Genomic DNA, 26,814 nt, shown 5'->3' with positions numbered 1-26,814 from the left:
AAGGCCAGCAGAAAATAAGGTGGCTTTCCAGCTTGGCTGGGATTCGGACACTCTCCTCGCCCTTGACAGTCATACCGAAAGCAAAGGGGGTGGAAACAACAGAACGCTCCATCTGCTCCATCCAGTAGGCGCTCCAGCAGGCGCTCTAGTGCAACCAATAGCGGCTCAGGAAGCGCTGTTCCACTCTTACGTAAGAGACGCTGCCTAACAGGAGATTTGCGACATACGTCCCCCATCCAGCCTAGGGTGCCGCCCGCACTTTACGACAAACCTCCCTCCTCTGCCCTCGGTGGAAGTTATTTAGGCAGAGGGCGCGGTAGCTGGGCACCAATGGGTTGCGGGGTTGCTATGGGAACGGCGGCGCTGTCGTAAAGAAGAAGCCGGGGCCGGTCGTGAAGAGGCCGCTTGTCCCCGGTGGGAGTTTGTCATTGAAGGTGGTGGACCCGGGCCGGGCGGTGTGCTTTCTGTGCCGCTCCCCTACAGCCCTCTTCTGCCATGGCGGCGGTGCTGGCTCGCAAGGCCGTGGACTACGTGCGCAGCAAAGACTTCAGGGACTATCTTATGAGGTGGGCAAGCGGCTGCAAGAGAAGGGGAATCGGGATTCTGCCCCTTTTCAGGCACCACCACACCCCTCTTCCCTCGCCTCCAGGGATTTTTCACCTGATCTCCGTTATGGGCTAGGGGGAGGAATTCAAGCAGCCTTCCCACGCACGCTCAGAGCGGGTGCGCAGCTGCTGCGGTGGGTCTTTGTGGTTTGGAAACGGGGCTGGTGGATCTTATCTATAGGATCTTATAGCCGAGGCTGCAGTCCTAGATGCCCTTGGGCGTAAGATCTTAGAGAAAGGAAGTGGGGGGGGGGGGTGTCGGGATCTCCGCAGTGTGTTGGCATCCCATAGCCAGGATTTCTTTGTTCAGGGGGCATTTAAATTTTAAGAGGACAGTTAAATTATGGTTAATTAAATTAATGTGAATGCCTGTCTTTAAAGAGGGGAGGCTCAGAGCCTGTTTCCAGTCCTTCCTTTCAAGAGGCAGGGCAGCAAGCCCTTCAGTTCCTAGGGAAAAAACAGCTTGGAGGATATTTAATTGCTTTCAGAAGGCATTAAAAAGCCTTTTGAGTTCCCTCCCACAGGGCAAGACAGTTTAGAAGGGCACTCAAGAGTGGTACCTTCATCTCCAGCAATCCCCGTTTCTGCTAGCCCAGTCCTGCTGTATATTTCCCATGAGCCTTTGAGAAACATACAATTAAAGGCCCTCTCTGAGTCCTCTTTTCCTGGGTCCCATGAGGCCCCCCCAAACAAATTTCACAGTGGGAGGGAGAGGGAAGTCTGAGGACAAGCTGTGGTGCTCTCACCCTGGCCTCTGCTAGCCAGAAGTGAAGTGGGGGACTCTCCTCCAAAATAAGGTTTCAGGTATGTATATTTGTGGGGCAGGGCTTTTAATTTAGGGGGCGGGGCTCCAAAATGCCCCACTGTAGCTATGGGCCTGTTTGGCGTCAAACTCCAGTTCAAACTTTTCATGTGGATGAATTGTGTTATGCATTCCCTCCATCTGGTAGCTCTCCGTGGTAAACTACGTATCTTTTAGGGGGTGAGAGAGGGGACTGATTGTCCGAGGATGTGTGTCTAGGATCTGGAGGGGCTATTTGTGAGGGGTAATTGGAGAGCTAGTAGTCTGTTGGTATATGTAACGTCCTCTCTCCCCCTGGGACAGGTAATGATCCATGGTGTCGTTTCCACTCCTGAAACGGCAGGACAGACTTAGATTCCTCCTCTCCTCATTTGGAGTCAGGCCCTCTCTGGTGCTTAAGAATTAATTGTTTGGGAGCCCTGAAATTCTTTGGCCTGTCGTGATTACTTCAATGTAGTTACACTGGGTCAAGAGAATTGCCCTGCTTTCAAAGTAGCAGGGCCCCTGTTCTGCGTGGGTGGGGGTAGTTGCAAGTATCTGTCAGAACCCACAGCCAACAACGAGTACACGCTTTCAGGAAAGGTTATACTTTTATTGAAGAGCTATAGATGCAGTAACATAGTCACTGTTAAGAATGGCAGTTGCCCCTTGGACATAATAAGATATAGGGTATTCGTATGCACCCCCCCCCACTGCACTGGCCAATTAGGCACCCTCCAGCGTGCGGGATAAAGCTAGCAAGCAGTTTCTAGCCAAAGCTGGGAACTCGCCTTCTCCCAGGGCTCCCTGGAAAAAAGCAGACAACACAACTCCCACCTGCACATTGTTACAGATAAGCATTTCAGCGCAAAGCATGGAAAGGAATACAATAGCAATTACACTGACTCTGCCTGACCATCCCAACCCCCATGGCAGCATAGCTGACAGTATCATCCTGTAGTGGTTTCAGTAGGGGCCACCCTTTCATGCACTGTTGCTCCTGCCCACGTGTCTCACTGATGATGAGAGAGTGGATTTGCAGGATGGTTATCAATCAATCAGCTTCTCCATGTAGAAGGTGTACTGCTTTTCAAAAAATCTCTACGTACCTGGTTAGGCTGGAGGAGGGGTACAACATCTTACGCTTTAAAACAGAGGCTTCTTAAGTGCAATCAGTGTTGCAGAGATTATAACTGCACCTGCTGAGTGCTGTCTGGGTGCAGATGTTGGAAACTCTGTGATTGGATTTTCCTAGTATCCTTTGAGCCCTGCAGGTGGTTGATTTGGATTGGAGCTACATGGAGAAGGGAGAGGCGGTTTAATGTTTTTACTGCCTCACAGTGACTGACTAGCCAAAACTAGTTTGCCTGTATTGTTACAGCTGTTAAAAAACATAACCTGCACAGAAGGCAGGAAACTGTTTCTTTTCCTTTAAAGATCTAGTATCAGCTCTTGTAGTCCAGTTTCAGCTAACAAGATCTCCTTTCCCATGGGATCCTGATATGACCCTAAAACTGCTTGTGTAGCTGGGAATAAGTTTTCTGCAGGGCATGCTTTTGAAAAAAAGGCTATGATTTTGGTAACCACATTGGAGAGTTGCTTGTTATTTAGCAACATATTGTTCTCTGAGTAGTCTGCAGAACAAACATTGCAACTTGATATGTGCTGAAGTAGCAATTGTTCTAGTTAAGAGGCAAAATTAACAATCATGTAAATACTAGTCAGTCAGGCATTTATTACGGCAACAAGACATAGGGCACACATGCTTAAATATAACATTCATAACATTCATATAACTGAATATAGGACATTAAAATAAAACTCTATAAAATACAGTTGAGCGTTATAAAATAAAGGAAGAACATACAACAGAGACTATTAGGCAACTGTTATTATATATTTGATCATGTATTTCGGATGCAGTAGCATGCTACCCAGAATTTTGCCACAGTTTCGGTAATTGTCCAGTTCCCATCAATTAACAATTGGTTACACTGTTGGCACCCGATTGTCCCACCATATCTGTTATAAGAGGAGTAATATATTTGTCACCATGTAAATACTAATAAGGCATGGCAATTGTCCCAAAGTCCCCCCCCCCCGGCAGCTGATGTTGGATAAAGCTGGTGGTGCGGTGGCTCAAGTGGTTAAGACGCTGAACTGCAGGCTGTGGAAGGTCAGTAGTTCAGCGGTTCAAGACCCGGGTGCCGCAAGACAGGGTGAGCTCCTGTCTCTAGTTCCAGCTCCTGCCAACCTAGCAGTTCGAAAGCAAGAAATTGCAAGTAGATAAATAGGGACCACTTTGGTGGGAAGGTAACAGCGTTCCGTGCACCTTGGTGTTTAGTCATGCCGGCCACATGACCACGGAAACGTCTTCGGACAGCGCTGGCTCTTCGGCTTTGAAACGGAGATGAGCACCGCAACCCTAGAGTCGGATTTGACTGGCTTTCAAGCAAGGGAACCTTTACCTTTTTATATGTGGTAGTTTATTACTTAATATTAATGTTAGGCATTTGGTTCTGTTAATTGTAAGTTTGGTTTCATGCATGTGGTAACATGTTACTGAAAAAGTACCTTGCGTTGATACTGCACAAGATAGGATCAGCTTTCACAGTAGAGGTACTACTAGTTACTTGAAATGGCATTTCATTTCGCGAACTAGCATTTCTATTCATAACAGTACAAATTGCCTTTGTTTTTCTTTCTGCTATGTCACTTGCTTTGCCTGTTACTAAGATGCTACCTAACTAGTGTAATGGAAACTTGCCTCAGCTACTGTAAAGGTAAAGGTTCCCTTGCTCGAAAGCCAGTCGAATCCGACTTTAGGGTTGCGGTGCTCATCTCCGTTTCAAAGCCGAAGAGCCAGCGCTGTCCGAAGACGTTTCCGTGGTCATGTGGCCGGCATGACTAAACACCAAGGCGCACAGAACGCTGTTACCTTCCCACCGAAGTGGTACCTATTTATCTACTTGCAATTTCTTGCTTTCGAACTGCTAGGTTGGCAGGAGCTGGAACTAGAGACAGGAGCTCACCCCGTCTTGCGGCACCCGGGTCTTGAACTGCTGAACTACTGACCTTCCACAGCCTGCAGTTCAGCATCTTAACCACTTGAGCCACCGCAGCTCCTTCTCAGCTACTGACCTACCTGTAAATATATATATGGAATCTTAGATGCAGGGTGACCAATTTCTTGAAACTTATTGCTTCAGAACTGAAAAGATTCTAAGTACATACATCTGTTAATTAGCCGTATGGGGAATAAAAAAAAAAAAAGCTAATCGTCAGGGTATATTTTGGTTTTTGGCACAAGAGGCTTGCACGGGCTTCTTAGGTTATCTATTCTACAGGTTAACTCCATTCTGGTGCCTCTCAGACTTGCATTGATTAGGCAGTCTATTTTTCGGTAACAGTCAATCCCACCCCCATTCATAGTAGCCAGCATGGGTTTATCAAGAATAAGTCATGCCAGACCAACCTTATCTCCTTTTTGAAAGTTACTAAAATGGTTGACTCTGGCAATGCTGTGGACATAGTGTATCTAGATTTCAGTAAAGCATTTGACGAAGTTTCTCATGATATCCTTGAGGAAAAGCTGGTTAAATGTGGGCTGGATGGTGCAACCATTGGATGGATTCATGGTTGGTTGAAAAATCGTACCCAACGAGTGCTCATAAATGGCTCTGCATTTATGTGGGGGGAAGTCTCAAGTGGAGTGCTGCAGGGCTTGGTCCTGGGTCCAGTGTTGTTCAATGTTTTTATACATGACCTGGAGGAAGACATAGAGGGGATGCTTATCAGATTTGCAGATGACACAAAGATGGGTGGGATTGCTAATTCTGAAGAAGACAGAGTCAGTATTCAAAATGATCTAGATAGGCTGGAACAGTGGGCTGAGACAAATAAAATGAATTTCAATAGAGAGAAGTGCAAAGTCCTACACTTAGGTACAATAAAATCAAAGGCACAGATACAGACTGGGAGGGACTTGGCTTGACAGCAGCACATGTGAAAGGGATCTAGGTGTTCTAATTGATCGCATGAGCCTGCAGTGCAATGTTAAACATGAGCCTGCAGTGCAATGTTACTGCAAAGAAAGCTAATGCAATCTTAGGATGCATTAACAGAAGCATTGTGTCCAGATCACGGGAGGTGGTAGTTCCGCTCTATTCTGCTATGGTCAGGCCTCACCTGGAGTACTGTGTCCAGTTTTGGGCACCACATTTTAGGAAGGATGCTGACAAGCTCAAGTGTTTCCGGAAGAGGGCAACCAGGATGGTGAGAGGGTTGGAATCCAAGTCTTATGAGGAAAGGCTGAAAGAGTTGGGTATGTTTAGCCTGGGAAAGAGAAGGCTTAGAGGGGACATGATTGCAGTCTTCAAATATTTGAAAGGCTGTCATGTAGAAGATGGAGCAGATCTATTCTCTCTTGCTCCGGATTGCAAGACTAGATCTAATGGGTGGAAATTACGAGGGAGAAGATACCAGCTAAATATCAGGAGAAACTTCCTAACTGTAAGAGTGGTTGAGCAGTGGAACAGACTGCCTCTGGAGGTGGTGAATGTTTTCAAGTGGAGGCTGGATGACCATCTTTCGGGTATGTTGTAGGGCTATCTTTCGGCTATGCTCCTATAGAGTGCAGGGGGTTGGACTAGATGACCTGCAAGGTCCCTTCCAACTCTAACATTCTATGATTCATTCCTGTTCATTTCTTTCTTCATCTGTAGCTAAGCTGCTTTTGATGCTCTTCTCCCACCGTCCTGGATTATTTTTTCAGTCTCCTAGCAATGTGCAATTTTACTTTCCTGCTGTGCTGAAAGTGTATTGTAGAAGAAAGCTCATGCTGTGAATATGTAAGGTTACTCCAGCACAGCCTTACAGATACATACATTTCTAGAATCTTGACCAGTCCAATTGCCCACCCATACCAGTACTAGCTATTGATGAACAACCAACTTCACTAAAGCTGCCCTACGTGGTCACTTTGAGGTAATTCTTACGACAGGAGACAAGGCAAGTATTTGCAAGCCTGTAGTAATCTTTAAAAGCCAGCAGCAAACAAGTGCTTGAGGAAATAGGGAAAGGTAGCAGGGAAAATGCAAGATAAGCCACAACAGGGGGCTTCAGCTACTGCTGAGGGCCATTATGCCAGAGTTCTAGAATTAACAGAGCTACTTATCTGTGAGTAGATCCCAAGCATCTGTGGGCAGTGTATCAAAATAACCTAATCATAATGGTGGGAGAGTTGTCCACACTGGGAGTGCAGATGCCAGTTCTGTGGGAAAAGCTAGTGTGATCCTCTGCATGACTGCTTAGTGGACAAGGTTTTTAAAAGGGGGAGAAGATTGTCATTTCCTGTCATTTCTACTTCATTCTCAAAGGTTGAAAGAAGGCTCTTTTGGCCCTGTTGAGAATCCTTTTGGAATCTAAGCAGTTGTTGGGAAGTGGAAGCAAAGCGAAGAGAAAGCCAAATAATTAAAATATTAAATAGGGATTATTGTTAAAATTGGTAAAATGAGGTGTAAAGGTAAAGGTTCCCTTGCTCGAAAGCCAGTTGAATTCGACTCTAGGGTTGCAGTGCTCATCTCCGTTTCAAAGCTGAAGAGCCAGCGCTGTCCGAAGACGTTTCCGTGGTCATGTGGCCGGCATGACTAAACACCAAAGCGCACGGAACGCTGTTACCTTCCCACCGAAGTGGTCCCTATTTATCTACTTGCAATTTCTTGCTTTCGAACTGCTAGGTTGGAAGGAGCTGGAACTAGAGACGGGAGCTCACTCCGTCATGCGGCACACTCGGGGCTTGAACTGCTGAACTACTGACCTTCCACAGCCTGCAGTTCAGCGTCTTAACCACTTGAGCCACCGCAGCTCAAGTGGTTAAGTGAGGTAGGTATCAGCAAAGGAACTGGCCGTGACCATATTCAGGACACTGACGATGTATGCAGAGCTACCACAGTCAAAGCCCAATGATTTCACTGGGCTGAAACTGAAGTAACAGTACATAGGACTGCAATGTGAAATGTGGACTGCTGCATGGTATAAGGGAGTCTGCCTTTTCTTGTGGCCGGTGAAGTTAGTCATAGTTGAATGGATTGGACAACTTGCATGTTGCTTATAGCTCTGTGATTCTTGTTCAGTTTGCTAAACTGCTGGCTTTTGATAGTACAAATATTTTTACTTTGATTAAAGCAAGTGGAGACTTGTGATAACTCTTGGTGCATTAAAGGGGTGCTGCATAGGAGGAAAAAGGGACTCACCCCTTCCTTTTGCTTTCTTATAGCCCATATGGCTTCCTTATTTCCTTCTAAGAGTTGAAGTCCATAACAGAGAACACAGGTATATATTAGTAAGGGGGAAAGACTAGTACTCACTTTTTTTGCCTCTCTTTTTCTTCAAAAGGCTATAGCAGCATGAATACACATGAAGCTGGTTTATACAGAATCAGACCATTGATCCAACACCATCAGTATTGTCTATTCTGAACTAGAAGTGACTCTCCAGGGCCTCAGGGGGGAGGGTCTTTCACATCAGCTACCACCAGATCTTTTTAGCTGGAGATGCTGGGGACTGAACCTGGAACTTCCTGCAGGCCCAGATGCTCTACCACAATTACCACCGAGCCATGGCCCCTTACAGATGGGGAGCCTGTTTTTTATTTGCAGATGCATGGTGGGGTTCAGTATTGAAACCATGCTCTCTGTGGCCCGAATTGGAAGCCTGGCCCTGTACAACTGTAATTGAGCTTGGAAAATTGCTGCAAGGATCTCATCACAGGTCTCCCAATGTCTTGATTATTTTTGACCTGTAGATTCGGCTTCTTTTGAGGTGACTGATACAGAGAATAAGTAGATCCTACCACCACAATCCTTACTGAACTGAGAACTCTCTGGGACAAATGGATTGGTAGCAGTTGTTCTGTGAACCTTCCCTTCTGAGGAGGGAGTGGCCATAGGACAAGTGGGAATGTAACTTGGCAAGGTAGAAGAGGGAAGAATCTGTGACATTCATTGCATGGATTGGACACTTGAGTCTCAAAATCACTATCTGCAAGTACATCTGATTTCATTGAGGATTGATCCCGCATAATATGGGTAGGGATATTCTGTAAAACAGAGCTTGAATGAAAAACAGTGAAACTTCACTCAGGTGCAATAGGTATAGTGAATGGCATGTTGATTTAATTATTTGAATCAGGTAAATTCTTGGCTAAAGTCCTCTGCACTGAAGCACACCCGGGACTAAGGGGTTTGCACAACTGGCGTGGCTGCCATAGAGACACATGATCAAATGTGGATGCAACAGGAGCTTGAGTCATACATTGCTGATCCAGTCCTGTTAGAATATTATACTTGTTTCTAGTCTCCTCTTAGAGGTTTGCAAACCTTGCTTAAAATTATTTTTGAATTAGGGATCTTTTAAAATGTGAACACTTTGAGATCCCTTGCTGATGTAAACATAGTTATGTTCTGGAAACCTCCGTCTGTAAGTTTTGTGTTGCCCCAATATGACCAGCAGAGGATTCTTTGTGTCTGTTCCAGCTGCAAACAAATTTTAAGTCTTATGACAACTGGAATAAACAAATCTATCATTTAAAAAATTGTGTCCAGAGAAAAATAACATGCACATAAATGTTGCATGCTTAGGTTAGGTGATAGGTTTGGGAGAGAGACTTCCATCCATATTGAAAGACATGTGGGAATGTATATGCACATGATGCCATGTGGGTGACCAATTGTAACTCGACTGTAAGTGTTCATGTGACTTAGCAACACAGTTTCTGATCCACTAAGGGAACCTGTACATGTGAATGGATAAAAAAACAGACTTACCTTTCTGCTAGTTCAGGGTCTGTCTGCAGCTCTAATGGTTGCCGTTTTATGCATACTTAAGAGAATCCACTTCCAGGCATACAAACATAGGATTGGATGGCATGGCTTTTATAACACTTCTGATCTATGGATTCCTGTAAATAACCTTCTCTATAGCTGTTAGCAGCCATCATATGCTAACAATTAACAGTTGTACCTCCCCAGACTGCAGTAGAAAAGAGCAGGAGTCCAGTAGCACCTTAAAGAGTAGCAAAATTTGTGGCAGGGTATGAGTAGGGTATGACTCTTGCTCTTTTCTGCTGCTACAGACAGACTAACATGGCTATCCATTTTGATCTATCCCCAGACTACAGTGCATTTACCAGTCACTGTGAAACAGGAAACTGTGTAATCCTTGTCCAGTAACAATATCAGATTTTTAAAAAATATGAAATGTTGAAATACATGACACTTAGAGGATGTTCCTACATCCCCTTCTAATGTGAAATGATTCTACATTGAATCTCACATATTGCATATCACAGCTAATCCAATCACGCCTGCTAGTGTCATTCATCTGCTACTGTCATTTTGTGTCTTAAATCACTCTACTCTACAAGATATAAGGACAGATGGACTCACATTCTAGCTGTATCAGAAGACGTGAGCAGTAACTCAAGAAAGCTCATAAGTAAAAGGTAAAGGTTCCCTTGCTCGAAAGCCAGTAGAGTCCGACTCTAGGGTTGCGGTGCTCATCTCCGTTTCAAAGCCGAAGAGCCAGCGCTGTCCGAAGACGTTTCCATGGTCATGTGGCCGGCATGACTAAACCCCAAGGCGCACGGAACGCTGTTACATTCCCACTGAAGTGGTACCTATTTATCTACTTGCAATTTCTTGCTTTCGAACTGCTAGGTTGGCAGGAAAGAAAGCTCATACCCTGCCACAATTTCTTTCTAGTGCTACTGGACTCTTGCTCTTTCATCCTTACTTGATACCGTATAGCAGGGGAGTCAAACATATGGCCTGAGGGCTGGAACCGGCCCGTGCAGGGCTTGTATCTGACCTGAGCTGAGCTGTCTCCTGCTTTCTCCTCCAGAGCTGCCGCTGTTGGCTGTCTCTTCCCCCCCTCCTTTGGGGAGGAAAAGAGAGAGGGAGCTTAAGAGGGAGCAAAGTCCACATTGTCCCACTGCACCCTTAAGAGACCAGTGAAGTTTTATTCCAGCTATAAGCTTTTTTTTGTGTGTGCACATTTCTTCTCCGGGGTGGCTGCTGCATTGCAGTCTGGCTCTTTCAATCCAGCGGGAGAGATAAAAAACAACTTCCCTTTCCTCCATTGGCTGTTTCCTCCCTGGCTCCTATAGGGAGGGGAGGAGGGAAAGATAGAGAGTGTGGGCTTGAGAGGGAGCAAAGTCCAGGTCATCCCATGGCACCCTTAAGAGACTGACAAAGTTCTATTCCCGATATAAGCTCTGGGGTGGCTGCTGCGTTGCAGCCTGACTCTCAGCCCCGCGGGAGAGATGAAAACCAACTTCCCTTTCCTCCATTGGCTGTCTCCCCCCTCCCCTTTCCGGGTCCCATGGCACCTTTAAGACCAACAAAGTTTTATTTCAGGCAGCTGAAAATTCCTTTGTAATAACATTCAGTTAGCTTTGAGCTGTTGTTTGTTGATGCTCTTCCCTTGCAGTGCAGAATTAAGGTTCCTGGGATGGTTGCTGAGGGAAGGAATTTCTCAGCTCTGGGCTTTATTGTTTGGCATATTAAACAGCCTTACTCTTGTGTGTTAACGCTGAAGTTTGTGAGAGGGGCTTGACCTGGGGTTTTTGAGGCGTGGAGCCTGAGAAGGGCAGAGTTTGGGGAGGAAGAGGGACTTCAGTGGGGTATAATGCCAAAGCGTCCACCTGTCAAAGTGGCCATTTTCTCCAAGTGAACCGATCTCTGTCACCTGGAGATCAGTTATAATCCCAGGAGATCTCCAGCCATCACCTGGATGTTGGCAGCCCTAGTTTTGGGCCTCTGCAAAATTTTTCTTAAGCAGATTCCCCACCAGCAGCAGCTTATAAATACCAGCACTACCACCTCTCTGCTTAGCCTACCTAATCTAGTCAAGCCTGCTATTGTCATCCATTTGCTATTGCCATTTGGCATCTGAAATCATCTTTATATCTCGTGGTACTTTGTGTTACATTTTATGGCATGTATGGCTCGGCCCGACAAAGTGACCTTTATGTCAGCCCTTGTAACAAATGAGTTCGACACCTCTGCTGTACAGTGTTCCATCAGTGGCTATTAGCCACAAGGTATAGATAGGGACTCTGGGGCAAGTGATGCTCTGTCATCTTGGTGCTTGGGGGGGTCAACAGTGGGAGGGTTTCTAATGTCCTGGCCCCACTGGTGGACCTCCTGATGGCACTGGTATTTCTGGCCACTGTGTGATACAGAGTGTTGGACTGGATGGGCCTTTGGCCTGATCCAACATTGGCATCTCTTATGTTCTTATGATTCATTTGAGACTCTGCCTAGATTTTTCAGAACCTTAAGGTTGTAAGGCCAAATTACTGATAAATTTTCAAAACATGGCCTGACAAACATAAGAGTGTGTCTTTGTTCTCCTGCAGTCCCACAGTGGGGATTGCACATGCATAGGCCTGCCGATGGAGAGAAATTTCTGCCTTCTAAGATTAGAGAAGGCACTTTTCCCCTTGGCGCATGCTCGGAGCATTCCCCCAGAAAGCGCACTAAGGGCAAAGGGTGCCATTTCCCCTCAGTTCTTCTTTTGCCGCTGAGCTGAGAGGTTCACTTCTAGTGTTACTCCTTGTTCATGGTGCTGGTTCATGTCCATCCCTCTTTCTTCATCGTGGGAGACTCGAATTGGTATAGTTTTTCTTCATTGTTTCTACCATGGCTCAGAAATTGTTGTTTAAAAAGTTCCTGCAGTGCAGCACAAAAATGCCTCACTTGGATGAGCATGTTCTCTGCTTGATGTGCCTTCCTGCTGCATTTATGAACAGTTTACTCCCAAGGCCAGGGTGGATAGGGCTTCTTGCCTCAAGGCAGCCCTTTGTGAGCACACCTTTTTAAATTCTGATCTGCCAGCAGCAAAGTCATCTGCCTTACGGGAACCCATTCCAGGGTGAGTACGTTGTTTCGCCTTGATTGCTTCTGTCCCCAGATCCACATCGGTGCCGGTCCCACTCACTAGAGCTGTCTACGGCCCAATGCAGCTCTTCCAAGCCTCAGCTAAGAAATCACGTTCGAAGTCAAAGCACTTTAGCCTTTGGTCCCAAACCATTCAAAGCAATCCGACAAGCTGACTAAGACCCCATCTCACAAGCCCACAGAACTGATACTTTTGGAGGACACTGTCTGCCCCTCGCACTCCATCTCCACAGTTTGGGGACCCTGGTGTCTCGGACTCTGAGGTTGAGCTGGTTAGGTCACTCCCGATGCACATGGAGAAGCCGCTTCCACCATTGCAACCCTCAGGTGCAGTACAACAGGAGAGGCAACTAGTGCCCTCTCAAAGCCTTCCCTCCACAGCCTTGGTGGGGTGACCCCTCGCTATTTCCCTACCAACAGGGCTCTTGGCCTCCTTACCCCAACAGCAGTGGGGCAAACAACTCCCTTCGGATCCAGTCCTGTCATGGAAGCGTGCCTCTGCATCTCCTCTGGGCCGGTACTTTCACCCTGCCGGCTATCTTATGAACCAGCAGTGCTTCTCCGATTCCAAGCAGCAAGAAGCTTGTCTTTTAGACCTGGGCTCAGAACCAGCCTCTGATCCTTCTCTTGACAAGGCGGTGGGAGACCCTACACCTGTGTCCCTGACTGAGGACCTAGAGCTCTTCTTCAAGCAAATGTTTAGGATGGCTAAGTCTTTTTTTTTTTAATAAAGGTTTTATTAGCTCCCCTAAAAAGGGGAGGTATTTCGCTTAAAAGAAAAAAAAGGGAGGGGTAGACAGTGGGAGAAAGAGAAAGCTGAGTGATATATAAACTGGTAAATTAAACTGTTAGTAATGTCCAATTAATCTTCTTGGGCTTCTTCTGTGTGTTGTCAAACTTCTTTTCTTAGTCCTGTTACATGTAACTCTCTGTTAGTATGTTAGTAATGTTCCTCTGAGTTTCTATTAATAAAAAAGATCTCTTCTGTGCACATTCAGAACCGCTTCTTTGCGTGCTGGGTACTTTTACTATCGCTGACGTGGAGGAGCTTCCTCTGTTGTCTTCTCCTTCCGGCTTGTTAGATCCTCCTTCGGGTTGTTGTTGATACTCTCAGTTCATGCACTATAAATCCTCTTCTTTTCATGCCATTACCGGAGGTCCCCAGTTTCGAGAATGGTATTAATTTCATTTTCGCTTTTATATCCGCTCCCAAACTCTCTATGGGTCCTCCTCGCAATTGTTGACTTATATAAGCGCTTGTCAGGCACTTCTCGCTGTCACAATTCCAACTTATCCGTTTTACAAAACTCCCGTCGGATTCACAAAGGATGGCTAAGTCTTTAGAGCTTGGGGTGGTTTCATTGAATCTGAAACCCAAGCACAAGATCCTTTCAGCACTCTTCTCCGACGCTTCGATGTCTGTTGACCTCCTGGTCCTTGAAGATTTCTTGGATATGGCTAAGAGCCTTTAGAAGAACCCATCCTCTGTATCTTCTACTTCTTGTAGGATAGAAAATCTTTATAAAATCAAGCAGACAGACTGCGCTTTCCTTTTCACTCATCCTCTTCCTTTCTCACTAGTCACGGAAGAGTTTCAAGCAAGACATCATCATGGTTCCCGCCTTGCTCCAGTGGATAAAGAGGGCCACAGGACTGAAACTATGGGCTGCAAGGTTTATTCAGTGGGCACTTTAAATTTTAGAATTGTAAACAATCAAGCTATAATAGCAGTGTCTTCCTGTGGGACCGAGTGGCTTCACATTTTGACTCTCTTCCTGAAGAGCATCCCTCACTGGTTAAACTCCTGCATGCGGAGGCCTCTTGCCTTGCTAAGCAACAAATGAATGTGGGGAAGCACATGGCAGACTGTTCTGTACTCCATGGCCTCTGGCATCGCCTTACGGTGCTTTGCCTGATTGTTTTCTACAGCTCTACCACTGGAGACACAAGCCAGTGCTGAGGATTTGCTGTTTGAGGGTGAAAAGCTATTCTGTTAAGATCAATGAGACCCTGGAACAGATCGAGAAGAATAGGCTAACAGCAAGGTCCCTAGGCATATGTACAAGTCAACCTCAACAGCCTAGGCAGCGTTTGCCTTCCAGGGATTGTCCCTTCCAGCAGGCAAGGTATAAGAAGAACACTCGTTCTGTTCCTCCATCTTCTTCCTTGTATTTTGGGCATGGCTGTCATTTTTCTGCCCAGTCGCATGGCAAACGTTGGGTCTCCAGAGCTAGTCTGCAGCCCTCCCGACCGCACTCTCCTAAGGAGCAGGAGCAAAAGGCACTGTTGTTTTTTCGGGACAGACTGGCCCCCTTCCTTAGCAAGTGGTGGAAGATTACACCTGATGTCTGGATCCTGGCCATTGTCATGGAGGGCTACAGATTGGATCTCGTCAGCACACTGCCGCTGGGCCTTTTCCCTCCTTTTTTGGGGGAAATTACTGCTCCTGACCTGGCAGATGCAGTGTCAGAGCTCCTGCAGAAGGGTGCATCCATTTAGTCCCCAGTTCTGGTGTTAGCAAGGGTACTTATTCCTGTTACTTTTCAGTTCCCAAGAAGGATGGTGGATTACAGTCTTTGTGGAGTACAAAGTAAGATCTTTGATCTTCATAACTTAAGTTTCTCTTCATTAGAAAATTCCAAATAGTTTCTTTGTCTCAGGTGTCACAATTGTTGAAATTAAACTGTGGCTCATAGTGTTGAACTCGAAGGATGCTTATTTCCATAGAGAGCCAGTTTGGTGTAGTGGTTAAGTGTGCGGACTCTAATCTGGGAGAACCGGGTTTGATTCCTCACTCCTCCACTTGCACCTGCTGATGTGACCTTGGGTCAGTCACAAGCTCTGGCACAGCTGTCCTTGAGAAAGAGCAGTTTGTGTCAGAGTTCTCTCAGCCCCACCTACCTCACAGGGTGTCTGTTGTGGGGAGGGGAAGGGAAAGGAGTTTGTAAGCCGCTCTGAGACTCCAAGTGAAGGGCGGGGTATAAATCCAATCTCTTCTTCTTCTTCTTCTCTTCTCCATATCTCCTTCCACCAAGATCACAGAAAATGCCTCTGTTTCCAGTGTGGTGATTCTTTTCTTTTTTTAAACAAATTTTATTAGGATAATAAACATTTCACATATATCACATTTGTTTTATATCCTTTTCTCTCTTTCTCCCCACCCTTTAATTGGCTTCCCATAGTTTTCCAACCACCAGTTCATTTCTTATAAATTCACATACTTATAAACCGTCATTTCTTATAACTTCACATACTTATAAACCGTTATTACACAACTAAAGGTAACTTATATTCCAATACTGTCCATGTTCTTCTTAATTCTATTCTATTTCTATTTATCTCAATATGTGTCAAAGCAAATCAAATTGTCCTTCACATCCCAGTATTTCTCTAAATAATCTTTAAAATCCTTCCAATCTGCAAAAAATTCTTCTGCTTCCAAATCTTTGAGTTTTCTTGTTAGTTTGTCCATTTCTGCCATAAAAAGTAACTTCTTTATCCATTCTCCAACCTCTGGGATCCTGTCTTGTTTCCAATTCTGTGCATATAACATTCTTGCTGTTGTTATCATATACCACATTAATGTCCTTTTTGCAAAATTAACTTCTTCCATTTTTAAACCCAACAGTAATATTTCTGGTTCTTTTTTAAATTTACATTTCAATATTTTCTCAATTTCCGCATGTATATTAGTCCAAAATAATTTTGCTTTCTCACAGGTCCACAGTGTGGTGATTCTTACTATCCCCATGGATTGGTGGTGGTTGCCTTTTTAAGGTCTAAGGGCTGTGTCATTTTCCCTGTCTCAGTGATTGGCTGTTAACTGCTCCCTCTGAGAGTTCCCTGTGGGATCACCTGTCCCTACTGCTGTCAGTTCTAACTAAGCTGGGGTTAGCTGTTAACTGGGATAAATCCGAGCTTATTCCTTGTAGCTTTACTCAGTTTATTGCTGCGGATGTAGACTACTCCAAGGGTCGTGGTTACCCAAGGGTCTGCAATTAGGACCGGACCGTAATTATGGGTTTCAGATTAAATAGATTCCAGTCTGTACTTCAGATACAGAGTTTTATGGCCTCCACAACAGCGGTTATTCCATTCACCAGGTTGCATCTAAGACCCTTACAAAATGGTTTGTGAAGACGTTTAATCCTTCTGTCCAGGTGCGATCTACTTGGCTTTTGGTACCCAGGTCCATTATAAGGTCACTTGAGTGGTGGACCCAGGATACCAACCTTTTAGTGGGAATCCTGTTTGGAGTGCAGCTCCGTATGTACACAGTCACTACAGACACCTCTCTCCTGGGCTGGGGCACTCCTTGCAGTGACCTTACAGTGCGGGTGTGTGGTCCCCCCCTTGAATCCTCTATGTGGATTAATTTCTTGGAACTAAGGGCTATTTGCTATGCTCTTTCCGCTTTTGCAGACTTTCTCCGCAACGAACTTGTTCAGGTACAGACAGACAATACCATGACCATGTTTTATGTCAAAATGCAAGTGGGCACAGGGTTGTAGCTTCTCTGCAGAGAGACAAAAAATTGGAATTAGGCAAACCAGAACAACTTATCCCTCCAGCCATTCATATCGCTGGGGTACACAACACAATGCTGGATACACTGAGCAGATTCGCCTTACCGTACCATGAGTGGTAACTGTCCAGGAAGTACTTCCTCCCTGTCTTTAAATGGTGGGGCTTCCCACAATGTGAAGGCAACCCTCTTTTGTTCACGGGCAGCCCACAACCCACATTCTGTAAGGGACGCATTTCAGAACCCCTGGTCTGGGGGCCTCTTCTACACCTTCGCTGTGCAGGGAGGATTCTGGGTGGGATTCAGGCCCAAGGTACCCACTGCATTTTCATTGCCCCCTTTTGGCACAGGCAGGTATGGTGGAACTTCTGCTCCTGTCCAAGACCCATTACATTCTTTGGGAACTTGCAGCAGACCTTCTTACCCCCAGTTCCCTGTGGCATCAAAATGTGGCCAAGCTTTGTCTAATGGCCTGGCTTCTGAACCCCCCCAGCTTAGGGTTTTCTCAGGAGGTATGGGAGGTGCTGCTGCTCCATTCTCAGAAGCTCTCCACTAATAACTCCCATGCTAGGAAATGGGATAGGTTTTCACACTGGATCAAGAGCAGGGGCTCTGTTCCTTCCTCTAGTCCATTGCCCCTAGTTTTGGAATACCTCTTGTCCCTTAAGGGCTCTGGCCTGGCTCCCTCCTTAGTGAAGGAGCCATTTTGGCCTTCCATAATTTTGTAAATGGGGTTTCATTTTTTCCCCATCACATGCCCAAGAAATTCCTGAAGGGCCTCTGTAACGTCTGCATGAGTTCTGTAGAATTGCATGAGGTTTGTAGAGCTGCCACCTGGGCATCAGAGGATACCTTTATCTGACACTACACAGTTAACACAGACACATGATGAGAAGTGGCTGTCAGTAGAGTGGTTCTGCATTCCCTGTTCACCTAGAGCTCCGCACCCACCTCCTGGTGAGTAGCTTGGTATTCTTCCCAATGTTGGGCTGCACAGAAGACTGAAGATGAAAAGAGGGTTGCACTTACCTGTAATTGTGTTTCGTCAAGTTGTCCTGTGCAGACACACATTCCTTCCCTCCTACTCTACTGGGAGCTCTTGCTGTGGCTTGGCTGAGCTGCTCAGTGGCTTGGCAGTGTGAAAGGACTGAGGGGAAATGGTGCCCCTTGGTGTGCTTTCAGCGGGAACACTCTAAGCATGCGCCAAGGGGAGGGGCGCCCTCTCTACTCTTAGTAGCTAGAAATTTTTCTCCGTTGGCATATGCATATGCATATTCTCCTATGGTTCCCTTGACAGAATACAACTCAATGAACAACAGTTACAAGTAAGTGCAACCCTGTTTTCTGTTTATACATTTCCTGTTACCACCCAGAGGTACTTTTCCATGGTGGATTTGACAGCTTCTTACCTTAATGTACTGGTTCTGATCAGGTAAAATTATTGACAGTAAATTCTTTTGAAATCAATGGGCCTTAAGTAAGTTGTGACTGATTAAAGTCCCACAGATTTCAACAGAAACATTGCTGCTGCCATTATATGAATCTAGGATAATATTGTTTGATTAAAATGGTTACTTTTTAAACTTAAAAATCACCTCCTTTTAGCAGTTGGTGGTTTAGAGATAAATGGGTTGATTTATCACAATTTATTTTATTAAGGCAAATGACTTTCATGTTCTCTTTCATGTATCCACTTGAATGATGAATCACGGCCACTTACAAAACAGTACGGTAAGAAATTCTCTGCTTTCTTTCAAACACTTCTGAGTATTTTCTAGCATAGTTATGAACAGTGCTCCAAGCCTACTGAAGTTAGACTACTGCTTTGTTCCAGGGAAGATGAATTAAATAAAATACTCATCTTTTTGCTCCATTTGCATCTTGCACACAGTCCTGTGTTCTAATAAACTTTACCCTGAGAGACCTTCACTGCATGTTACCTGAAAAATATATGGGAAGGCTTTCTTCACAGCTGTTGACTTGTGAAGAAAGCAACTTCTAAATGTCTGTCCATTAAAATTGTTTGTAGCAGTCTGTCTCTACTAGTGATTGCTGCAAGAAAAAGGAGCAGAAAGGTACTTAGGACCTCAGCAGAACACAATAATCTACATTTTTACTATCCTTTACTCCTTCTTGCTTCTCTACAGATAGCAACTGCTTTGTGTAGTAAAGGGGTAGCACCTAGGGTTGCCAAGTCCAAATTCGGAAATATCTGAGGACTTTGGGGGTGGAGCCAGGAGACTTTGGGGGTGGAGCCAGGAGACTTTTGTGATATCACTTCCTGTGATGTCACTTCCAGGTCAAATGGCAAGTGATGTCACTTCCCCTTCCGATGATGTCACTTCCAGTACACTGCACCAAAACCTCACCGCTTCCTGTGATGTCACTTTTCAGGCACTCACCCACACCCGCCGCCTCTCCCTCTGAAGTAACCTTCTTTCAAAAAATAAAATTTAAATTCAGTGTCATATATCAATTCTTACCCCACCTTTCCCCTATTTTACATTACCTCTAGGCTTTTAGGCCTCCTTCCAATGCAAAAATAACAAAAAGCTTTAAGAAACATAAAATGCTTTAATTTAAACATTTAACAATCAGAAGGAAAAAACAAGCAAACAGCACATGTCAAAAGTGAAGCCCTTTTCAGTGGTTTCAGTAGGAAAGAGAAGCACACACTGAAATGTTACACTGAAATCAATAGAATTCAATGTGCTTAATTCTGACCAAATGAGACTATATGCATTATAATGAAAACAAAAAGTATGTGTGCTAGGCCCTAGAAAAAGATCACCAGACAACATTCCTTCACACTATGCAAAATACACAACAGAACGGTCTAAGAACTGAAGACTGAACACTCTGCCAAAGTCCTCTACCTAAAACCCTGGAGAATCACTGCCAGTCAGAGTAGACAATGCTGACATTGATGGACTGACAGTAGAGAGACCATGCTTTGTGTGCATTGAGTGTGTGAGCTAAAGGCATGAGGTACCAAAGGAAAAAGAACACAAGAGAAGCCAATGTTGGATCAGGCCAATGGCCCATCCAGTCCAACACTCTGTCACACAGTGGCCAAAAATACCAGGTCCCATCAGGAGGTCCAGCAGTGGGGCCAGGACACTAGAACCCTTCCCACTGCTGCTCCCCCCCAAGCACCAAGAATACACTGCATCACTTGCCCCAGCCTGAGAGTTCCTCTCTATACCTTCTGGTTAATAGCCACTGATGGACCTCTGCTCCATATGTTTATCCATATAACCTGGAATTGGCTCGGGTATTTCTGGAATGTGTGTAGCTATCACCAGATCAGCTCTATCTCAGCTCCTTTGTTTCCGTACAAATTCATGAGGTTGATGTGAGCCACCTCCTCCATTGTCAATCATAAATCTTGCCCTTGTCCCTCTACCAGTTCCAGTGTCCAGTTCTGCTGCCTTCCATACCTGCATGTTCCCTTTCAGTGTCACACTCTGAGTTCTTCGCACACTATTGCCTACTCTGTTGACCACTGACCCAAAGAACACCCCCCCCCCTAGTCTCTGTGAAATATCCCAACCTGTAGTCTAGCTCGGGGGTCTCCAACCTTTTTGAGTCCGTGGCACTTTTGTAATTCTGACACAGTGTGCTGAATGCAGACACAAAATGTATGATTTCTACACTAAAATGAAATAAAACCAACATCATACTGTAGACCATGTCTTAGATTATAAGAAGCACTACAAATATTCATGCCCCCACGAATTCGTGGCACCACAGAACTGCAAAAACATGGTTCCAAAGCATGGATCCTCAGGGATCCTCAGGGTTTTTCAATTGGGTCACCACAAAAACACCATCAAATCACATAACACGTCCACAGCCACAGCCACAGCCTGCACCACAAAAATCACGGATCCACGGCTTCGTGGTCACACCATTCTGCAAAAATGTGAGCCTGAAGCATGGGTCCTCTTAATTTTTATATACCTTACTGGGATACTAACTTCTTGACATTTCTTCTATCCACTTATACACCCTTTCCCATCTCTTTTCATGTACCTTTTCATTCTTATTTTGTAGCATTAAACTTAAGTCGTCCATTCTGGCTAGTTCCAATATCTTATCTATTAGTTCTTCCCTCATGGGCATAACTTCGGATTTCCATTTTTGGGCTAATAGCAGTCTGGCAGCTGTTATAATGTATCCTATTATATATGATTCTTGCTTATTATAACCTTTCGGAATCATATTTAGCAGGCCCGAATTTTTAAAAAGCGGGTAAGGGCTTTTAAAATCAGGGGTTCCCCCGCCCCCAGCGGGGGCTTGGCAAGCCTAGTTGCACCTGGCTTCTGCATTCAAACAAACGTAGAAACACTTTTGCCCCACAAGTAGGATATTTCTCCTTTAACTAGGCTCAGGCTGCCCTCCCAACTCTCCAGAGTAACTCTGTCTGATAACTTTACCAGAAAGCCAGGAGAGTAGTAGCCCCACTGACCTCTTCTAGGAGGCTGTTTTCACAGACATGGGGCAGTCACTGAAAAAGCCTGAGCCTGGTCTGTGCGGAATGTGCCTTAGAGAAGGGTGGTAATGACAATGGACCTTGTGCGGAAGAACTGAGTCAATCAAGAGGGAATGTTATAATGATGCTGACAGCATACGTTCCCTGCTTCCTGATCTCAAAATGTAAGATCTGCTATAAGCGTGTTGTATATAGCTCCTGTATCAAAGGGACTAAGTCTGCTTTCACAGTTGCACAAATGCAGTGGAGAGTTTGATTTCCATTAGCAGCAAAGCACTACAGCCAGTTACCCTAATTAGATAAAATTTATTTTGTCCTTTGCATGAATGAGGACTTTTTCCTGACAACCCAACCTGTTGTAATAGATGTATCTCATTGTGCATGACTGAAATAATACAGGTTAAGCTAACAAAAGTTTATTCACTTAAAATAAGCTTTTATGCAAAAAGTTGTCTGCAAAGCATTTTCCTATATATTTGGAAAAATGTTTTCAGTAATGCTCTTTCAGATTATTAACTTCCGCTTTCTTAAAGGTGCTCAGTTCGGTAACGTGTAAAAACACATTGTTTTTGCACAATGTTCTGTGGAACGTAAAACAGTTGTAGAAGGTCCTAGGGTTTGTTGCCAGTCAACTGAAAGGATCACGGGTCACAAGGCTGGGAGAGGGGTCTGTCATGGACAATTGAGGGTGGCTGCTAGATGCAGCAACTCAGTTGGATGATCAGTCATCTGACTTGGCGTAAGACAGCTTCATACATTAATCTCTTTTTGTCTTGGAGGAAAACGATTGTACTACGTGAGTATTTAACAGTGTAGGGAGAAAAGAACCCTTTTGCAAGCATGTTTCTTTGAGGATATAAGGAAGGCATCTTTGTTAAAGACAAAAGATGGTGTGGATTCAGCACTACACACACTTAGGAGTCCTGATATAATAATAAATGTGAACTAACAAGAGGATAAATTTCCTTTTCTTACTTTTCTTAAAGCACTTCTGGGGGCCAGTAGCCAACTGGGGACTCCCTATTGCTGCTATAAATGACATGTCGAAATCACCAGAGATCATCAGTGGTCGAATGACATTTGGTAAGCAATAAAATGCGGCCCAGGTAAAACTAAGCAGTTTCCTAACGTGCCATCAAACTTACTGAAACGTGTGCTATGCCTCATACATCTCACACATGGTTCGATTTTGCATACAGTCAGGCCCAGACATTAGGAAGTAGCTGAAGCAGCACCCCAAATAGCGTCATCACTCTAATAAGTGGAAACAATCTTGGGTTTTGATATAACATGTCCATAACCTTGGCCGGAATTCAGTGAAGCATCTACCTAGCTCTGTGAGTGCAAGGATAAAAGGGTGTTCGGACTTGTCTTTTGTGAACAATTTCTCCACATGCAGCATGACCAGCCATTTGGGGGGGGGGGGCGGTAGAGTTCCAAAAGCATTATGTTATGATGTGACAATGTGCTGTTCAAAGAGGGAAGATTGCATTAAGGTCGTGCAGGGCCTGTAAACACAGGAAACTATTACACCTTTTTCTAGGCAAAAGAAATGGCAATTGAGAATATAATTTACAAAATATGGTTGAGCATTACTTTTTTTAAATGCCCAATAATCATTTTCTGGCTCACAGAATAGCCTGGATTCCAACCCATTTATTTAATATTTACATTTGGGGAGGGATATTTACAGTCCTCTAAGGAAGTTGGAGTCCTATTTAGTGGTCACTGAACATAGACCCAATCTTATTGAAGTTATGAATATGACACCAGTAAGTGGTCCTGGGCTTACTTATTGACTGGTCATATAAGGCAGCTACTAAAATACAGCCAGTATAAATAGTTGTTTTATGTCTTAAAATAGAGAGGTATCTTTGTATTCTGTAGATAGAATTTCCTACCATACATCCCTGTTCAAAGAGCCAATCAGCTTTTAAAACAAACTAAACAATTTAATTGCTTCCATGGAGTTTACAATAGTTAAGAAATTAGCAGAAAGATGCACCCTTCTTTCACAAGATAAGTAGATGCAACAGTCTATATATCCTTTAGATATGTCAAAACTGTGAATGGGCTAGAAATGTGATCCTACTTCTTTTGGGGAAAACTTTGCTAAATAGCAAAGCTGTGTACACTTCAAAGAACTTTATTCCATCAAAGACTAGCTATTTTTGGATATCTTAAAATAAACAGCGGATTTGAGCCAACCAGCTTTTCTGTTGGTCACCAAAGACGGAGGGGTTCCCCTGTGAACATCAGAAAATGCTGTGCTGGGGATCATGAGATCTGCATGTACAAGCGCCATGTGTGGCCCCCACCTTATGGAATGGTCTGCCTGAGGGACTCAGGAAGGTTCTGACTCTCCTGGTTTTCTGCAAACTGTGCAAAACTGAATTATTCAAGAGGCCTTCCCTACTCAGGCAACAGAATTGCACCATAATAAATGATTCACAAAGTTATTTAGATAAATTATTAGGGACTGTGTTCTGTACTGCTGTGTTTAGCTTGCTGAAACTAGGATCCTGCTAGGTAATTTTTGCATCATTTGATGTGTGATGTTAATACTTATGCTTTGCTTCAGTTCTGTTTTCAGATTTCTGATTGGTTCTTCAAACCTCATCCAATTGTATTGTTTACTGAATGTCCCATCCTGTCAATTGTATTGACTTCACTCAGTGTAATCCACCTTGAGTCCAAGTGAGAAAGGTGGACTGAGTGAGATTGAGTGAAAAAGCTGGCTGAATCCAATGCAGTAAGGGTAGTAAGAAATAGGATCTGTCTGTATGTTCCTCTAGTGATTTACTTAGGTTAATAGCACTGTGTGGCTTTATCCATGTATGGAATTAAAATTTGGAGCACATAGTATTCTTTTGCTCTTGTTCTCCAGTGCCATTACAGGTGCTCAACTTTGTAGTCACTCAGATTTTAAGAGAATTTCTTATTGAAAAATAAATCTTTGGCTTTGGTACAATCCCATGAATGGAAACATGAGATAAATATAATCACATTTTGGTGATTCTGACAATTAAGCAGTAGTTCTCAATGTTTTCAATCTTAGTTGGTCTGTGAAGTTAATCTGAAAACATGTAATTGTGAAATATAGATACGTCTGCATTGAAGTGAGGCTAATATTAAATATTTCAAAATCCTATTTGCAGAAATTATGGGAAAGTATCCTTTATGTCAATGTTCCTCAGGCCACTAACTGGTTTTTTTCCTTTTATAGCACTTTGCTGTTATTCACTGGTATTCATGAGGTTTGCATATAAGGTGCAGCCCAGGAACTGGTTGCTGTTTGCTTGCCACTTTACCAATGAAGGCGCACAACTTATCCAAGGAGGGAGACTGATCAAATTCAAGTGAGTAAAGTTGAGAATTTGGCATTATAGTTGGGGAGAAACAAGGAGACTTTCATAGGAACTTTTTCTTTCTTTCATAGGAATGCTTTTTCTTCATAAACCAAGTCAACATATTTATTAGTACTTTTCTGTTCTGTTCTTATTTTTTCTTGGCAGTCTTGAAAAAAAGAACTGAGTATCTGTTTAAGAGGGAAAGAAACAAGGTGCTCCTCTTCACAGATGACAACCGATGGAGGTCTTTGCCATCCAGAATTGCTGTGTCTCCTGTTGCATTCCCATTGTTGTGAGCACATTCATGCCAACAGTTAATGTCACCCATGCACTAAATTTTGTAACTTGCCTTTTTAAAAAGTACTTAACAATTGAAAATGTTACATTGAACAATTTGCCTTACAAGTACAACATTTTTATTTTTCTATTTATTAAATTCTTCAATTCATACGCACATCAGTCTGTTTGCGAAGGATAAGGTCTGCTGTTTGTAACAAAAAGCTGCAGAAACCTGTCACTGAATTAATTGGTGCAGTTTGTTAAAACTTGCAAACTCAGTGTGTATTTGGCAGTCAGGTGTACAGATTCAAGAGTGGAGGTTCTGTCTCAAGTGCTTGGTATTACCCTACTTGCATTCAGGAACACCCATTCCTGGCTGTTACTGCAGTTAAAAATATGTAACAGACTGCCAAATCATCAATCCAGCACTTACTGAAAGCGGGGAATTACCAACTAACTGCTCTCAGGTTGCTAATTTGAATGCTGTATATTTACTTCTGATTCTGGGTCCCTAAAAGTCTTAGATCTCACCCCCCATAGGTATCTGAAGGAAGGCAACAATGTTCCTTATTGCTTGTGGTTTATACAAGCAGTGGCCCAGCCTTCAAAGGGGTGGGGGGAGCAGGATCATTGTAAGAATGTATTCCTGCCTCAGGTGCATTGGACATAATATTTGTGTAAGGCCCACTGTATAAATTACAACATCTGAAGGCTTGAGACATGAACCTTTATTTTTGCTCTTATGTGGATTTAAAAATGCATGGTTTGGAGTAATGTGCAATGCAATTTCTGTATTTTGGCCCCCTAGGAAAGTGCCATCTGACTGTGTGACTATCTGGAGTTGTGTGTACCCAGTCGGCAGAGCAGCTTAATCCTATATCTTCCTTTCTTAGAGTTTGTCTGACTGCCCCATTTATTTCCATACACTGAGTGTTGTAAATGTGTCCTAATTCCATAATGTCTGCCTTTTGGAGATTTGCTAAAGATTTCTTGTGAAACAAGAAACACCACAGACAAGACTGAAGTTTTTTTGGGATAAAGATTTGGAAGTGTTTAACTTTTAAAATTAATCTGATCACTTGTTTCCAGAGAACGTGTCTTACGTCAGCAGCTGTAACACACAATGTACAGAACGTATTCAACAATTTTATTTTCAGTGCAACAACTTTGAGAGCAGTAAACAGTCCCAATAGGGAGAAGTTACGATAATGAAAATTTTAATCAAACTAATGGCAATAAAATATTTTGAGGGAATTTTGTGATTTTCGACATGGTTAATAATATTTAACTTGCATCATTGAATTGTACAGAAAGTCTATGAAGGATAGGCTTCCTTATGAGGTCCATTTCAATTATAATGGCCTCCAAATTAATATTAATACATTGGTAAAAATAAACAGGTGTTTTCTCTTTATTTCTAGTGATGCTAATTTGGAAGTGAGTGCTACTGGCCTGCAGACTGGAATAAAGTTACCCACTGTGCAAGAACTTAGTCCTGTAGCTAGTGGCAAGGCCTAACAAGCAGTTTCAAATAATGCCAATCACACTTTTTATATCTAGTTATTTTAAATTAGGCTTCGTAGCCCTATTCAGCCATTTGCCTAGAGTTAAATGAATGTGTGGAGAAATGAGATAGGTTTGCAGCTCACAGCCCATGCCCCTGACTTCCACATCAAGGGCCCCATGTGCCTAATCTATGTACCTATATACAAATGTGTGCAGGTTTCTGTATGCGTACACTAGGATTCTCCATTTTCCAGGTTATCAGAGTATTATTGCCTATCATTCTCCATAATTTCCATGCCTGCTTATTTTGTA

The 26,814-nt window shown here is 43.9% G+C and overlaps 1 protein-coding gene across 1 annotated transcript; it reads left to right on the top strand.

Moving 5' to 3' along the window:
- The first annotated feature begins 245 nt into the window (after positions 1-245).
- Positions 246-26,382, top strand: MPC1 (mitochondrial pyruvate carrier 1). The gene is made up of 5 exons (XM_015428012.1): positions 246-566; positions 18,600-18,603; positions 22,354-22,450; positions 24,594-24,726; positions 24,883-26,382. The coding sequence occupies exons 1-5, from the start codon at positions 496-498 to the stop codon at positions 24,899-24,901; spliced, it is 324 nt and encodes a 107-aa protein (XP_015283498.1). The 5' UTR covers positions 246-495; the 3' UTR covers positions 24,902-26,382.
- Positions 26,383-26,814: the final 432 nt, after the last annotated feature.

Source organism: Gekko japonicus, unplaced genomic scaffold (genome assembly GCF_001447785.1).
Source record: "Gekko japonicus isolate JY-2015 unplaced genomic scaffold, Gekko_japonicus_V1.1 scaffold1020, whole genome shotgun sequence".
In the NCBI taxonomy this organism is placed as follows: Eukaryota; Metazoa; Chordata; class Lepidosauria; order Squamata; family Gekkonidae; genus Gekko; species Gekko japonicus.
This window is presented reverse-complemented; position numbering and strand designations above follow the sequence as displayed.

Excerpts from the sequence above, each read along its gene's own strand:
- MPC1 (XM_015428012.1), top strand. The coding sequence starts at position 496 with ATGGCGGCGGTGCTGGCTCGCAAGGCCGTGGACTACGTGCGCAGCAAA. Across the intron at positions 22,451-24,593 it reads CAGTGGTCGAATGACATTTG|CACTTTGCTGTTATTCACTG; the intron begins GTAAGCAATAAA and ends TTCCTTTTATAG.